Consider the following 17618-nt stretch of genomic DNA (forward strand, 5'->3'; position numbering starts at 1 on the left):
AGCTGGGGTCCTATCATCAGCTCACTCCGACTGTTGGGAGAATTTATTCCGTCCCACTGTAGAAGTGAAGTTCCCATTTTCTCCCTGGCTGCTGGTGCCTCTCTGAGCTCCTTTAGGACTTCTCAAGAGCCGAGCCATGCGGCCTCTTCAACCAGGAGGGGGATCTCTGTCCAATCGGCCAGGATGGAGTCTTTGATAAAAAGTAAACCAGTCACAGGCTTAAATTCCCATGCTGTTCCTAGGTCCCACCTATACTCAGCTCAACGGGAGGAGTTTACACAAGGCATGTGCGTGCGGGGTGGGAGTCTCAGAAGCCATCTCAGCCTACCACAGGATCCTACTCATCTGTTAGTGTCCAGTTGGAATTATATTCCTTTCATGAGCTCATTTCATAAGCTTTCCAGCAGTGTGAATTGCTCCCTTGCCTGCTTTCATTCTGCAGTTTCTGTCTTCTCTTCTGTAGTGCCTCAGTCTGCAAAGCAAACCCTTCTAATTCATGGCATTGACAGAATCTGAGCGGGACACTATACCTTTGGAGTAGGTGGTGCTAGGTACGCCCTTCATCTGGGCTTGCTTGTATTCTCTGCAATGCTGCAGTAGCTCTTCCTAAGCATGAGCATTATGGTGTTTTAATAAAGCTGAGGTTCTTAACGGCATGACATATATCCTTTCTGAATGTGAGTTCATTCTAAACATGTTATGGCCAGTATGGCGTGTTTTGAATGTGTCTCATTATCTACTATACTTAGGGACAGAGACCGTCTTTTCTTTCCACTCTGTAACCTATATACAGTGGGCTAAATATTTGCACCAGAGCAAGCAAAGACTACAGAAAAATCTTAACGCAGTTCAGAAACCAGTGTTTGAGAAAGCCTAGGATTTAATCAGAAACAAAACAGTACTCCAGACAGTATGACTTCAGAATGCTTCCATGAGGGAAGTCGGGAATATGGAGAGGAAAAAGCGTGGAAGATTGGGCAGCCTCATGGATGTCTTTGTAGCGGCTACCCAGTGCCGTGGCCACTGGTAGGCATCTCATTAGTGTCACTGATAACTATCAGGGAGTGGTATGAGCCTATCCAATCTCAATGCTTTTTAAAAACAACTGTTTTGTTTTGTTTCCTAATCATAGCTGGTGCTCAAGACCGAATCGGCTGGGCTTTTGGCCTAGGATTAGAAAGGCTAGCCATGATCCTTTACGACATCCCTGATATCCGTCTCTTCTGGAGTGAGGACGAGCGATTCCTGAAGCAGTTCCGCGTATCCAACATTAATCAGAAGGTGAAGTTTCAGGTAAGAGGACTTGCAAGAACTGAATAGGTAATAATAAAAATGGCTGTCAAGGGTTGACAGGATCATGTATTTGAAAGCCACTGTCAAATTCAATTACGTATTTTATTTTATTTTTATTTTTTATTTTACTTTAAGTTCTGGGATACATGTGCAGAACGTGCAGGTCTGTTACATAGATATATGTGTGCCATGGTGGTTTGCTGCACCCGTCAACCCGTCATCCAGGTTTTAAGCCCCGCATGCATTAGATATTTGTCCTAATGCTCTTCCTCCCTTTACCCCCACCCCCCAACAGGCCCCAGTGTGTGATGTTCCCCTCCCTGTGTCCATGTGTTCTCATTGTTCAACTCCAACTTATGCGTGAGAACATGTGGTGTTGGGTTTTCTGTTTCTGTGTTAGTTTGCTGAGAATGGTGGTTTCCAGCTTCATGCATGTTCCTGCAAAGGACATGAACTCATTCTTTTTTATGGCTGTATGAGTTTTAAATAATGTGAATTTGTAAAGAAGTTCTTGGCCAGGCACGGTGGCTCATGCCTGTAATCTCAGCACTTTGGGAGGCCAAGACGGGTGGATCACCTGAGGTCAGGAGTTCGAGACCAGCCTGGTCAACATGGTGAAACCCCATCTCTACTGAAAATACAAAAATTAGCTGGATGTGGTGGTGCGTACCTGTAGTCCCAGCTACTTGGGAGGCTGAGGCAGAATCACTTGAACCCAGGAGGCAGAGGTTGTAGTCAGCTGAGATCATGCCATTGTACTCCAGCCTGGGCAAAAAGAGCGAAACTCTGTCTCAATAAAAAAGAAGTTCCTAAATAGAGGTCCATAAACACACAAGGGGTTCATAAACCTTCAGAAAATCTATGCAAGAGAAAAGATATTTGTCGATATTATTAGTCTAGGCAGAGAGCCAATTTTGTACTTTTTTTTTTTTTAGACAGAGTCTCACTCTGTTGCCTGGGCTGGAGTACAGTGGTGCAATCTCAGCTCACTGCAACCTCTGCCTCCCGCTTTCAAGCGATTCTCCTGCCTCAGCCTCCTGAGTAGCAGGGATTACAGGCACCTGCCACTATGCCCAGCTAATTGTTTATATTTTTAGTAGAGACAGGGTTTCACCATGTTGTCCAGGCTAGTCTCAAACTCCTGACCTTGTGATTCACCCACCTGGCCTCCCAAAGTGCTGTGATTACAGGCATGAACCACCGCACCTGGCCAATTTTGTACTTTTTTAATGAACATTTTATCATAATGAAATACCCAACTTTATCACTGATATTTGTCTCTTAAAGTTTACTTTTCATAATATTAATATAGAGACACTGGATTTCTTATGAATAGTGTTTGCATTGTAGATCATTTACTTTCATTCTATGTATTTATGTTAGTTGTACATCTCATAAGCAGCATAAAGTTGGGTCTGTTTTTTAAAAACCAGATTTAGTCCTTGTCTTCTCAGTTGGAGTGTTGAATACACTTACATTTAATATATTAAATAATAACTGACATTCTTGGGCCTAATTATATCATTTTTTAACTTATTTTCCATTTTCCTCATCAATTTTTTATTTATTTTGCTTGAAAATTGAACTTTGTTGTTTTTATTTTGTGTGTGTGTTACATTTTATTTTTTGTTTGTATTTAATTTCATTTTATGATTTCAAATGATTACATATTAATATGCATAATTCATTCATCATGTTTTATCATGAATAAATATTATACAACTTTGTGAAACATTTAGTCACTTTATAATAGTGTAACTTTATTATCCCTCCTGTCTAGGTGGTCAGGTTTTTTTTTTTCTTTTTTGTCCTAGGACTTTAAAGAGGTCAGGTTATTGCCTTTATTTCTGGTTTTCAGCAATTTGACCTACATATGACTTCCTATCTATTTTTCTGCTTCAGGATTTACTGTGTTAGGTTAATATCTTTCAAGCATTTTGGAAAATTCTTATCTAGTATCTTTTTTTGTTTGTTTGTTTGAGACAGAGTTTCGCTCTGCCTCTAGGCAGGAGTGCAGTGGCTGGATCTCGGCTCACTGTAACCTCCGCCTCCCGGGTTCACGCCATTCTCCTGCCTCAGCCTCCAGAGTAGCTGGGACTACAGGCGCCGCCACCTCGCCTGGCTAATTTTTTTGTATTATTTTAGTAGAGGCGGGGTTTCTCCGTCTTAGCCAGGATGGTCTCGATCTCCTGACTGCGTGATCTGCCCACCTCGGCCTCCCTAAATGCTGGGATTACAGGTGTGAGCCACCGCGCCTGGCCTGGTGATGGTTATTTTAAAGTACTTGTCTGTTAGTTCCAACCACTTAGTTATCTAGTGTTCTTTTGTTGTTGTTTTCCTTTCCTAATCGTGGCTTACGTTTTTCCTGCTTCTTCACTTGTCTGTGTGTGTGTGTGTGTGTGTGTGTGAATGGACAAAGACTGAGGTAGATAAAATTTATCCCCAGAGGCCGGGCGCGGTGGCTCAAGCCTGTAATCCCAGCACTTTGGGAGGCCGAGATGGGCGGATCACGAGGTCAGGAGATCGAGACCATCCTGGCTAACACGGTGAAACCCCGTCTCTACTAAAATACAAAAAACTAGCCGGGCGAGGTGGCGGCGCCTGTAGTCCCAGCTACTCGGGAGGCTGAGGCAGGAGAATGGCGTAAACCCGGGAGGCGGAGCTTGTAGTGAGCTGAGATCGTACCACTGCACTCCAGCCCGGGCGACAGAGCAAGACTCCGTCTCAAAAAAAAAAAAATTTATCCCCAGAAAGCCTTATGCTTTCTACCATCTGGCTACTAAGGTGACTAGGCCAGATCTTTTTGTTCTAATCAGGAGTTGAGTTGGATTTCACATCTGATTTCCTCTTGATGGTGAGATCTAGCCCTGCAGCAGAGTTTGGGATCTAACCATGTGAGATAACAGGATAGCTTTCTGCTTTCCATCCACTTACCAGCTTCTACCACCACCAGCATTTGTAAGCAGAAATATTATGAAGGAGAATTGGCTGGCAGTGAGGGTTAGCTCTGTTTCTCCATTTTCCAATCTGCCATGCCAGCCCATGCTTGGCTGATACAAGTGTGGCTCATTTTCTTCTTATTTCAACAAAATGTCTTTGCCAGTAGCAGGCTAGCTCTTCTGCCTACTCATGCCCCAGTGGTGAAAGCAGCCATCAGTGTCTGTCTACCCTAGAAGGGCTCATCTCTCTCTGGAGTTACACTTATTTATCTTTGTGTACAGATCTCTTCAACTGTATTAGTCCATTTTCATGCTGCTAATAAAGATATACCCGAGACTGGGAAGAAAAAGAGGTTTAATTGGACTTACAGTTCCACATGACTGGAAAGGCCTCTGAATCATGGCAGGGGGCGAAAGACTCTTCTTACATGGCAGCAGCAAGAGAAAATGGGGAAGGAGCAAAAGCAGAAACCCCTGATAAACCCATCAGATCTTGTGAGACTTAATCACCATCCCAAGAATAGCACAGGAAAGACCTGACCCCCTGATTCGATTACCTCCACCTGAGTTGCTCCCACAACATGTGGGAATTCTGGGAGATACAATTGAAGTTGAGATTTGGGTGGGGACACAGCCAAATCATATCATCAACTTTAAGGACAGGTATGATTTTTATAAATGTATTTTTTTATTGTTACAGTGAAACACACTGATGTTGTGTGTGTGCCCATCTGCATCTTAAACCTTCCTATGTACATATGTATATATGCATATATTTTTGGTTTTACCTTATGAGGACTTTTAAAAACTTCTACTTGAATAATTATCATTTTATTTTAGCATCAATTCCTTCTAGACTAATTTGAAATAAAGTTGTATCTAATTCACAATAAAACCTGCCTAAGGTTGTAACTTTTTCTCATTCATTTTTTAAATATATTGTCAGTTATTTAATCAGCAAACATTTATAGAACACCAACATTGTGCAGAATGGTGTGACACATAAAGACGAAAAACACAGTTACCACCATAATAAAGTGGCTTAAGTTCAATTTTAAGTGTACTTACAACAATCTTTTTTATGAGACACAGACATAGTCAGAAATAGACTCTTGATCTCTTGTACTAAATATCATTCTTTTTCTCTTTTCTGCCTTCAAATTTGAAAGCCAATATATGCATACCTGCACTAATATATAATTTTTATAGTTGCCTTTGTGTAACAAACTTAAGAACTTCTAATGGGGCAGTTAGGATTTGTATATTCTTATTTAGTATACATTTATAAAATACTTTGTAAAGTATAGATTATAGATCATACTGTTACCTACGTATTCACTTGTAATTAGTATCTATTCTTGTTAGTTTCCTGTTGCTTAGGTAACCAGTTACCACAAATCTAGTAGCTTAAAACAACATGTATTTATTATTTTACAGATCTAGAGTTCAGAAAACCAAAATCCACCCAACTGGGCTAAAGTTATGGTGTCAGCAGGGCTGATTCCTTCGGTAGGCTCCGGGGAGAATCCACCTTCTTGACTTTTCTGGCTTTTTTTATTATTATTGTTATATTTTAAGTTCTAGGGTACATGTGCACGACGTGCAGGTTTGTTACATATGTATGCATGTGCCATGTTGGTGTGCTGGACCCATTAACTCATCATTTACATTAGGTATATCTCCTAATACTATCCCTCCCCTGTCTCCCCACCCAACAACAGGTCCCGGTGTGTGGTGTTCCCCACCCTGTGTCCAAGTGATCTCATTGTTCAATTTCCACTTATGAGTGAGAACATGCGGTGTTCGGTTTTCTGTGCTTGCGAACTATCGCCTTTTCTGGCTTTTAAAGGCCATCCTCAGTCCTTGGATCAGAGCCATGCATCACGTTGCCTTTTCTCTCTCCTTCCGTCTTGTGTCACATTGCCTCCTCTTCGACCTTTGCTTCTTTCTTATAAGGACCCTTATGATTATATCAAGCCTTGCTGGGTAATTCAGGATAATCTTCCCATCTCAAAATACTTCTTTTAAAGTAATCCTTTAATACTTTTAATACAAACTAATTCTCTAATACAAAAGAAAATGTAAATTTCCTTTTGAATATAAGGTAATGTATTTCTAGGTTATAGGGATTAGGACATGGATGTCTTTGGGTAGGGTTGGGGGCATTTTTCAGTCTACCACAGTCTTCCCTTTGAGCCTCAAAGAGTCACATCTGTCTTGTGTAAAATACATTCAGCCTATCCCAAGGTCCCACAAACTCTGAACCCATTGCAAAATCAACTCAAAATCCAAAATGTCATCTAAAAATCATCAGCCCCTAAGTCCCATTTCGTTATTTAATTATCTAAAGCTGGTTTATGTGACACTCTGGGTATGATTCATCCTGGGGCAAATTCCTCTCCACCTTTGTACCTGAAACAAGGTACTTACTCCCAAAATACAATGAGTAGGATAGGCATTGGAGAATAGTCATAGACATTTCCATTCAAAAAGGGAGAAAATGAAAGGAGAAAAAAAAGAATCACTGGTTCCAAGCAATTTCAAAATTCAGCCATTAGGTTTCAAGGCCTGGGGATAATTCTCTGTGGCCCTTGGCTTTGCCTTTTTGACCTGTATTTCTACCCTCTCAAATATCCTTCTTTTAAAAAATTTATTTATTTATTTATGAGACCAGGTCTTGCTCTGTCATCAGGCTGGAGCCCAGCGGTGCCATCACAGCTCACTGCAACCTCCACCTCCCAAGCTCACATCTCAGTCTCCCAAGTAGCTGGTACTACAGGCACATGCTACCACACCCAGCCAATTTTTTGTATTTTTAGTACAGAGGATGTCTTGCCGTATTGCCCAGGCTGATCTTCAACTCCTGGGCTCAAGCATTCTGCCTGCCTTGGCCTCCCACAGTGTCAGGGCTACAGGCATGATGAGCCACTCTGCCTAACCTCCTTTTTTATTAAGGGTGGCATGTATCTGCAGGTGAGTTGTTTCGTTACCCTGGCTTTTGCCTGAAGAATTTGGGGAGTCAGATAGCCTTCTTTCTTTCCTTTTCTTTTTGTTCTTTTCCTTTGTCCCTCTCAGTTCCAGCTGACAGTGTTCCTGATGGTAAATCATTCTCAAAAACTTTGTGGCTCTCCCATGTATGTCATAGGGATTCATTCCATTACACAAGAGGCTCTTCTGCAGATCTGTCTTGAATAATTCATTGCTATTTTTGGCTTCTGCTGAGATGCCTGAGGGGATCCTTGAATCATATGCTTACTTTCTTCAAAGAGCCCTCTGTGTCACTAAATACCTTGATCCTTCGAAACTTCTGAGGCATTAGCAAAGGGGTGTATAGCTGCACTCTTGGCTTACTCTCCAGAGCACTTTTCTGTCAGTGAAACTCCTAACTTTTTGTCTTTCGCAATCTAGATAGGCTAAGAATTTCCCAAATTACCTAATCCTGCTCCTCGTTGCATAGCAGTTCTCTTAATTTGTCTGTTTTCTCCTGCACGAATAAAGCAGGCTGCATTTTCACTGTTTGCTTGGAAATTTCCTCAGCTAAATATCCAAGTTGATTGTTTGCAAGTTTTGCTTTCCACATCCAATTCATCCAATTCTGCCACTGTGAATGAACAAGAATCCCCTCTCCTCCACCTTCCACTAACATGTTCCTCATTTCGTTGCCAGCCCTCACCAGCAGGGCTTTGGACATCTGTATTTCTACCACCAGCATGTTTATGAATATTTGGATATTCTCACACAGTATAGGTTTTCTCTACCATGCTCCTTACTTTTTCCTTGCCTGTCAGAGTCTGTAACATCCATATTTCTGCAAGAGTCTCTTCAAGGCAAAATAGCCATTTAATATCATGGTGCTCCACGTTCTCTACTCCCCATTGACCAATTCCAAGGCTAATTCCACATTTTTATGTATTTGTTACAAGCAGTACCTTACTTCCAGATACAAAAATATGTATTAGTTTCTTGTTGCTGCTCTAATAAATTGCCACAAACTTAGAAGCTTAAAACAATGTGATCTTATTATCTTATATTTTTGGAGGAAAGAAATCCAGAATCAGCCTGATTGGCCTAAAGTAAAGGTGTCAGCAGGGCTGGTTCCTTCTGGAGGCTCTGAGGGAGAATGTGCTCCCTTGCCTTTGCCAGTCTAGAGACAGTCCTCAGTTCTTGGCTTATGAGAGCATCACATTGCCTTCCCCCATGCCCTGCCTCTTTCCTCTGTAAGCACCTCACCCTCTCTCTGAATTTTTGCCTCCCTCTTCGAAGAACTCTTCTGATTACATGGAACCCACCAGGATATTCAGGATAACCACCTCATCTCAACATCCTTCCTTATTTATATCTATAAACATCTTTTCTAATGTAGGATAACATATTCACAGGTTCCAGGGAGTAAGACATGGACATCTTTGGAAGGGGGCTATTATTTAGTCTATCACTTGTGCCATTTTATATGCTATTTCATCATGACAGATTGCTTGCCTTCAGGTATAATGGAGTGGTTTGTTTTTAGGGATAAAAAATGCGGATAATAACGTATTAGCCATTTTCAAATATTTATGTAGAGTAGTCATATTTACGTATATAAGAGGGGACTGCATCGACAGAAAACTTGTTTTATCACTACAGTTAACCTGCCTTGAGAAAAATACTTAAAATGATTGTAATCCTGTGCAATCCCAGAGGCGGGGCGAGAAAACGGGGAAAAGGCCTGTTGGCAGCTATGAACTTGTGGTTCCCCTGGCCAGGAAACTCTGGAAGCCATTTGGGAATCCTACTGTGCAAGAAGCAGAAATTTCTCTTCCTTGGTCTCCTTTTAGGCCCTCCTAAGTTATGCTCTAGGCTGTGTTGGCTTCTGTGGTGTCTTTCTCTGTGTGGCCTCCACATCCTGTCATGTACATCTTTCTGTCCAGCTGTGGGTCTGTCTCCTGGGGGCTAGCAACAGTCTCTGATTGATGGGACCCTGAGTCCTTACCTGTGCGACTCTTTTCCTGAATACCTTGAAACCCATTGTTTAAATCTAGTCAGTGAGAAACTCAAGTTAAAATGCTATTTTAGTTTTTGATTTTCATTTTACATATTTTGAATTAAGTGCTTTGCCTACCATGACTTTCTTTAACCAACCTGGATCTGCGCTTGAGATAAGTGGGTAAACAATATGGTTCTTCTGTTACGCAAGTGATATCTTGTTCTGTCCACCACTACACCTTCCCATGCTATGTTCATTCTGAGTGTTTGGGTCTTTGTTGTATATACTCCTGTCAACTCCCCTGAGGCAAAATTTGCTGTTTCAGTGCATTGAACTGAATATTCAATAATAAAACTTTAATTTATGCTTTGTTTTTTAAACAGTCCAAAATTATGAATTAATATTTAGTCCTACACAGAGCGATACTTGTTATTGAAAATTACTCAACATTGTACACTTTACTTACAGATTTTATTTAGAACTTACTAATTCTGTGTCTGTCCGTAGTGGCTTACAAGGTCAGTCCTCATTTGATGAAATAATTCAGCAATGTTGACTGTTATCTTTCTTCCCAATTGAAGGGTTTTACTGGCTCTCTTCTGAGGCCACAGACTATAATATTTCTAATCCTGAATGGAGTCTCAAATACTTATCACTGCAACAGGAGTAGATGAGAATGGATGGATAGTGGCTGAAAACCTATCACACTACACTCTATCTAGGATGATAATACTTGTAGTTAGTAGTTAATACTTATTTCAGCCTTACTCTGTGTCAAGCACTATTATAGAGACTTTCTGTGTCTTAATTTAATTTTCTCAGTAACCCTCTGAGTTGGGACACTGTTATTCTCCCAGTGTTACACATGAGAACGTTGTAGCGGAACCAGCATCTCAATAGCATCGTTAAGTTACCACAGTCTGTGGCTCAGTCAGGGTTTCCAGAAGCCATTCCCTAAAGTTTAACTCATGTATAAAACTCATCGGTGGATTATTCAGAACCAAAGGATTTAAAATTTTTTTTAACAAACCTAAAAATCAGTATACAGTTTACAGAAAAATACAGCATGAAGTTGAAATGATCTAATTTCTGAATGTACTGGTTTGTAGGCTACAAGTATTAATGTTTTGTCAGACCTCACTCTGCAGGTGAATCCCTGGTGGATCTTGTTAAAATGCAGATTCTAATTTGGTGGGTCTGGGGCGGGGCCTGGGATTCTGCATTTCTAACAGTCTCCCAGGTGAAGCTCGTGCTGCTGGTCCGTGAGCCACACTTTGAATCAAAGTAACGATGGGCAAAATTATTTAACTTGTCAGGTCTCAGCTACATCGTTGTTCAATTAGATGGTAAAAGGAGAAGCTCTGACTAGGTGGTGAAACTCACTTCCTTCTCTGTCGCACTCTCATTTTGGGTATAACTATTATGATAAGCAGGTCTGTAATTTGATACCTTTTGCACTTAATCTTGAAACTCTTTTCTTTCTTTTTGCCCTAAATTTTATTTCCGTGGATTTCCAACTGTTGTAAAACTATTACACTTGTTTTTTGCTGAAACTCCTTCCTTCCTTTCTTCCTTCCTCCCTTGTATTTTTCAAGGTGAGGAAACTATGTGAATAACTCATTGAGTTTAAATGCACATTTTTAAAAATTATGCTTAAGTCAGAGATTTGCTTGTGCACTTTAATTTGTGACTGGAAAGCGTTAGTATTTACTTCAGAAAAAAGGAAGCTAAAGACGAGGAAAGAAGAGAAAGGGCAAAGAATTTGGAAGCATCAGCAGCAGGGACAGTTACTATGAAACAGTCTTGTATCAACTAGGTCATCTCTGAGGTCAGTCATGCTTAGAGTCCCAGGGAAAACTCTGGACCACAGTTCATCCTTGCTATCACTATGGTAGCAAGCATCAGCCGTGAGCGCTGCATGATATGAGGCCTGGGGGATTCTTAAGGCCAGGGTTGGCTCTTTTGTACCTTATGGCAATCACAGTTCAATACACTGTTTGCCTGTACATAAATTTGTTGAGGACCTTATAATACTTGCCATTTGTTGAATGCTGTGTATAAGCCATTGAGCTAAATACTTTGCCTATGTTACAGCTTTTATGCACCACAGTGGATGAGGTGAGTACTATAAACCCATTTTATAGATGATGAAACTGAGGCTTAGCACCAGCAAGTAATTCAACCATAATAACTGTAGTAGTAAGTAACAGAGCCAGGATTTTAACCAAAGCTGACTCCAGAGAGCTCCTAATATTGAACTAGTAAGCTGTTACTGTTGCCTATACCAAGCTGCTGTGCTGGATGCTAGAGTAAGGTGAACTTGACAGTCCCTGACTTCAAGTTATTTCTAATCTAGAGGATGAGGCAGATTTATCAAGAGACGCTTATAAAATAATATGTGATATGGTTTGGCTCTTTGTCCCCACCCAAATCTCATCTTGAATTGCACTCCCGTAATTCCCCCATGTTGTGGGAGGGACCTGGTGGCAGATAATTTGAATCATGGGAGCAGTTACCCCCATACTATTCTCGTGATAGTGAATAAGTCTCATGACATCTGATGGGCTTATCAGGGGTTTCTGCTTTTGCTTCTTCCTCATTTTCCCTTGTCACTACCATGTAAGAAGTGCCTTTCACCTCCCACTATGATTCTGAGGCCTCCCCAGCCACATGGAACTGTAAGTCCAACTAAACCTCTTTTTCTTCCCAGGATCAGGTATGTCTTCATCAGCAGCATGAAAACAGACTAATACAGTATGTAGCAGTCATGGAACTATACACAGGTGAATGTGGAATTTCACTGATACTGACCAATGAATGTGGCGGTCAAAATTTTCTTCTTCCTTTCTTTAATCCTTTTTTGCTAGTTAATTCTCTAAATCCTTCCATGTCTCTCCAGAATTGTATTAGGCCTTGAGCCTGTGATTACTTGCTAATCTCCTTGGCTTGGAATAGCTTCTAGATCTGGTTTTGCTATCATTATCATAAATGTTGTCTAATAGAGACTTAATGTGGGATTTTGCAGTGTTTCCTCATTCTATTCCCAAATAAATCCAGCTATGAAAATCACATCAGCTTCATTGTATTGCAATGAAATTCATGAATCTCAAACTTTTCATTATTTCCATGTGTGTTTTCTCATTTTACATCCCCAAAAGTATATTAAGTATTTTCTTTTGCTGGAGAAGAGATGTTTATCTCAGAAGAAAACTAATTTTCTGTTAGGGGTACAGGAAGAAATGTGAAAGATGACCAATCATAGAACCTTTTATATGTATTCAGTAAGCACTGTTGACTTAAAAATAAGGAGAGGGGCAGTGGCCAAGACTTAGACAAGTTTGTATTGGAATCATTATAGTGCTTATATCTAAAGCATTTATAACAGAGCCTGTCACATTGTAAGCATTTAATCCATGTTAAATGTTATTTACATTTTCACCACTACTACTATTCTGTTGTCACCACCACCCCCTGCAACTTCAGATAGTCACTTTTGAAATGGATGATAGGGGCTACTGGAAAAACTATTGCAACCTACAATCTATCTTCTGCTGACTAATGCTTGAAATCTCCCCTTAGAGCTTGCTTCCTTTTGCTTAATACTTTAATCCTAGTTAAACATAACCTGTTCCTTTTGCCTAGAACTGGCTGTGCCTACCTTTCATAATACAACTGGATGGGATTAGTGGGGAGTGTGTAGCTATGGAACACTTTTTTCTGTTTGAAATTGAGTATAGAAATCAGGGTCATTGCGGTGTATTCAACTAACTTAACTATGTTAGTCAAAAGGAAACAGACACTGTTCTGAGAGCAGCAGCCACAGTCCTCACGATTCTCAGTCCCTTGTACCCTCAGTTTCCATCTTCAGCTTGCTCTGCCAACACTGATGTTGTATAACCTTAGACTGATGACGTTAGGACATTTAATTGCCCTGTAGTCTGTGGAGTCCTATGGATTGTGGCCCTCTGCTTGTGTTGAAACCTGCTCCATCAGAGGTCTATGGGCCAATTTTTTTGTGTGAAAAAGGAGATCTTTTGGTATGTTTTACATATTTAGATTATTGTAACTCCATATTTCTTTCTTGAGAAAGAAAGAGAGAGAGAGAGAGAGAGAGAGACAGAAAGAAAGAAAGAAAGAAAGAAAGAAAGAAAGAAAGAAAGAAAGAAAGAAAGAAAGAAAGAAAGAAAGAAAGGCGGGCAGAAAGAAAGAATGAACAGACGAACTGTGTCCTCAGCATTTTCTTACAGTTTTCTTGTCGTGTAGATTGGAAGAATATTAAACATATTCAATATCCTTGTTGCATTTTCTTGGCTATTAACCTTATGGAAGTAAATATATAAGAACTTTCTATTTATAGATAGCATATTAAACCTTAAATCTTGCCAACAGTCTATAAAATTTGACAAATTAGGTGTACTGTATTTTAGGAATCATCTATCCGACTAAAGAAGTTTTGGTACTTCTGTCCCTGGAATCAGAGAAATACTTTTATACTGCACAGAATCACCTAAACTGTATATTTAACAGTTGGTGGATTATAGAGTTAAAAAGTTATAGTTGTAGAAAGAGATCATCAGAATAGGGACCAGAAACAAATACCAGTTTGAAAGAACTGACATAGAAAGAAAGGTCATGTCAATTAACTGATGATGGACAAGTTAATGTTTGTTTTTTCCCCTGGATGTGAAATGGGAAGTAATTGTTACAGGGTGGTAGTAGGGATGACTTTGGCTTCAACCAAGAGAAGACCCAGCTAAGAATGGCTTAAATAAGAACAACAGCACACACCCGCAATGATGTCAGGGCTCTAAAACACTGAACATTTTAATCTCAGATTTGTCCCCTCAAGATTGAAGGATGGTGACAGGACCACCAAGCATTACCTCTTACGACAAAGTCTAGAGGCAGAAAATGGAACACATTTGCTTCCTTTTCATAAGAGTGAGGGAGAGTTTTTCAGGGAGACCTCAGCAGATTTCCCTCACATCTCATTTTCAAGGTAGTTGGAGTGGTCTGTGAAGTTAGCCTGTTATTTTTTATTTATTTATTTATTTATTTTTTGAGACGTAGTCTCGCTCTGTCGCCCAGGCTGGAGTGCAGTGGCCGAATCTCAGCTCACTGCAAGCTCCGCCTCCCTGGTTCATGCCATTCTCCTGCCTCAGCCTCCCAAGTAGCTGGGACTACAGGCTCCTGCCACCACGCCTGGCTAGCTTTTTGTATTTTTTAGTAGAGACTGGGTTTCACCGTGTTAACCAGGATGGTCTCGATCTCCTGACCTCGTGATCCGACCGTCTCGGCCTCCCAAAGTGCTGGGATTACAGGCTTGAGCCACCTCACCTGGCCTGTTATTTTCTGATATTCGTACTAAGCTCTTGTCAGTAAAGCTTATGCTTTTGCATTATTTCACAACGAACAATGCCACATGTATACAATTATGGCCTATCAAGAAAGATATCTCTTGTTACTGTAGATATTTTTATGAACAGGTAGTCACTTATTAAATGGATGATAGGGGCTACTGGAAAAACTACTGCAACCTGCAATCTATCTTCTGCTGACTAATGCTTGAAATCTCCCCTTAGAGCTCACTTCCTGTAGTTTAATACTTTAATCCTAGTTAAAAGTAACATGTTCCTTTTGCCTAGAACTGGCTGTGCCTGCCTTTCATAGAACAACTGGATGGATTAGTGGGAAGTGTGTAGTTATGGAACACTTTTTTCTGTTTGAAATTGAGTATAGAAATCAGGGTCATTGTGGTGCATTCAACTCACTTAACTCTATTGGTCAAAAGGAAAAAGGGCTGAAAACTAACTTTACGCAACTTAGGAGTTAGATCTTCAGAGTTACAAAGGAACTCTCAAATGTTGATCAGAACTAATTCAAATGGAAAAGTCAAGGTTCATATTAACGTTCTAGGGACCAAATTAAGTCAAAGTAATTTACAGAGTAAGAGTAATTAGTTAAGAAAGGTAAATGTAGTTTTTCTGTGTCGTTAACTTCCCTCATCCTGTACAAAGGAACAAACACATTTCTTCACTATTTCAGTCAGAGGCTCATTCTACTCCTTTTACTCAGAGGGTAAGAGGAGCACATGGGCACACCTGAGATGTGAAGAATTGAAGGCTGCCTGTATTTATACAGAGAAATGAGTTACTTTGTAGGTAGAGTGTCACATGGCTTTTCAAACTTCGTGCATTTATACTGGCATTTCCTATGTGTAATCTTGCAACCTTGAAGATGAAGGAGGATAAAGTACATAAAGTACTGCTTCCTTTAACCACATTCTTCATCTTCAAATGAAGGTTGACGACCCTTGGAAGAGTTCATATGGCAGAGTTTGAACTCTTGGGTAACTGTGATTTGAGAAGCGATTGTGCATCTATTTTGATTCATTTTTAAAATGAAGATAAGTTCTAAACGTATATTTCTGGATTTAACTTGCTAACAAAAATGTATAACTGTGTGCCTACCAGCCAGCTATCTACCTCTGTCAAATCCTAAGATTTTACTACAGATTTTTTTAAAGAGTATAAGTGGTTAGACTCAGGGACCTCTCGCCTGTAATCCCAGCACTTTGGGAGGCTGAGGCAGGAAGATCACTTGAGCCCAGGCATTTGAGACCAGCCTGGGCAACATAGAGAGACCCCGCCTTTACAGAAAAAATAAAAATAAATTAGCTGGACATGGTGGTGCACCTGTGGTACCCGCTACTTGGTTGGCTAGGCAGGAAGATTGCTTGAGCCAGGGAGGTTGAGGCTGCAGTGAGCTCTGATCATGCCTCTGCACTCCAGCCTGGGCAACAGAGTGAGACCCTATCTCAAAGCAAACAAACAAACAAACAAAAAAAGTAAAAGCATTAGAAATGCAGTTGAAACACCTGTGTCTCCCTGATTTCATTCTGCTTCCCAGTCTCCCCAGAGGTCATCACTAGCTGCAGTTTGATATTTACCATTCTCATGTTCTTACTCCATTTGTATGTGTCCAAAAAACATTTTGTAGGATTGCTTCAAAATTTATATTATATGGTCAAATTCGCTAAAATATAGAAATCCAGAGAGGTTTTCTGGAAATGTGTTGAGCAAATTCTAAAATGTATATGGAAATGTAGAGGGCCAAGAATAGCCAAATAACGAATGTTGAAGGATTTGCTTAATCTTATGTCGTCTTTTTGAAAAGCGATAGTAATTGTGAGAATGTGGAACTGATGCAGGGATCAACACAAAGGCCCATGGAATGCAGTAAGGAGCTTGGAGGCACACCTGCACACTATGCCGGATTTACGGCAGTACTAGCACTATGGAACAGAGGCAAGAGGACAAGGCTTCTGTGTGAATGGAGTAGGGATAATTGGGTATCCACATGGAAAAAAATGAAACGACCCCATATTTATAATTGTTCAAACATGAATTCCAGGGGATTCATAGATCTAAATGTGAAAAGCAATTTATTAGCTTACTGCCTTTGAAAAAGCCATTTTACCATGAGTGATTCTTTCATTCTTTTTGGAGTAAATTGAATTGAGGAGATTGAACTAAATGAACTATGGTAATGTAAAATTAAAACCTAATTAAATGTCTGCTCTTCAAAGTTTTGAAATGAGTGTTTACTTAAAGTGCTTCCTGTAAGTTTTTTGTAAAGCATTTTATCAAATTAGGGGTGTTTCCTTCTACTTTGAGTTTGCTAAAAGTTTTTGTTACAAATGAATGCTAAAATTTATTAAACCCTTCTATGTATTTTGAGATGATCTCATGATTTCTGGCTTTATTCTGTTAATCTTGTGACATTTAGTGATTGTTTTTTGAATGTGAAACCAATATTTTATTCCTGAAATATATATAACTTGGTTGCAAAATATTACCATTTTATATACTTGTGGATTTTATTTGTTAATATTTCTTTAGGATTTCTAACTCTGTGTTCAGGGATGAACTAGGCCTTTAATTTCCTGTGTTTGTTACGATCTTCTCAGGTTTTGATGTTAAGATTATGATATCCTCATAAAACTAGTTTAGAAGTTATTTCTATTTTCTAGCCTCTGGAAGAGTATTTTGAAGTTTTATGTTATTTATTATTTGAAGATTTATGTTAAGTGTTTGATCAAATTTACTAGTGAAGTCACCTGGGGCTGTGGAAAGTTTTTAAATTACAATTATATTTTTAATTAGTTATTAGGCTATTCAGATTTTCTGTTTTATTTTGTATCAGTTTTGATAAATTGTGTTTTTTTTCTAGGGATTTGTCTATTTTTAAATTTTCATATGTATTGGCACAGCTGGGCGTTGTGGCTCACGCCTGTAATCTCAACACTTTGGGGGACAGAGACCCGCAGATCACTTGAGGCCAAGAGTTTGAGACCAGCCTGGCCAACATGGTGAAACCCTGTCTCTACTAAAAATACAAAAAAAAAAAAAAAAAAAAAA

The 17618-nt window shown here is 39.8% G+C and overlaps 1 protein-coding gene across 3 annotated transcripts in view; it reads left to right on the top strand.

Moving 5' to 3' along the window:
- LOC108537025 (phenylalanine--tRNA ligase, mitochondrial-like) overlaps positions 1 to 17618 on the top strand; it is a 543711-nt gene that overhangs the window by 313928 nt on the left and 212165 nt on the right. For all 3 annotated transcript variants that reach the window (XR_001887689.1, XM_017884141.1, XM_017884140.1), the window contains exon 2: positions 1133 to 1293. Coding sequence is in view for 2 of the 3 variants with exons in the window: in XM_017884140.1 (XP_017739629.1) it covers positions 1133 to 1293 (161 nt within the window). In the remaining variant the exon portion in view is untranslated. The remainder of the gene's footprint in view (positions 1 to 1132; positions 1294 to 17618) is intronic.

Source organism: Rhinopithecus bieti, unplaced genomic scaffold (genome assembly GCF_001698545.2).
Source record: "Rhinopithecus bieti isolate Rb0 unplaced genomic scaffold, ASM169854v2 scaffold_14232, whole genome shotgun sequence".
Classification (NCBI taxonomy): Eukaryota; Metazoa; Chordata; class Mammalia; order Primates; family Cercopithecidae; genus Rhinopithecus; species Rhinopithecus bieti.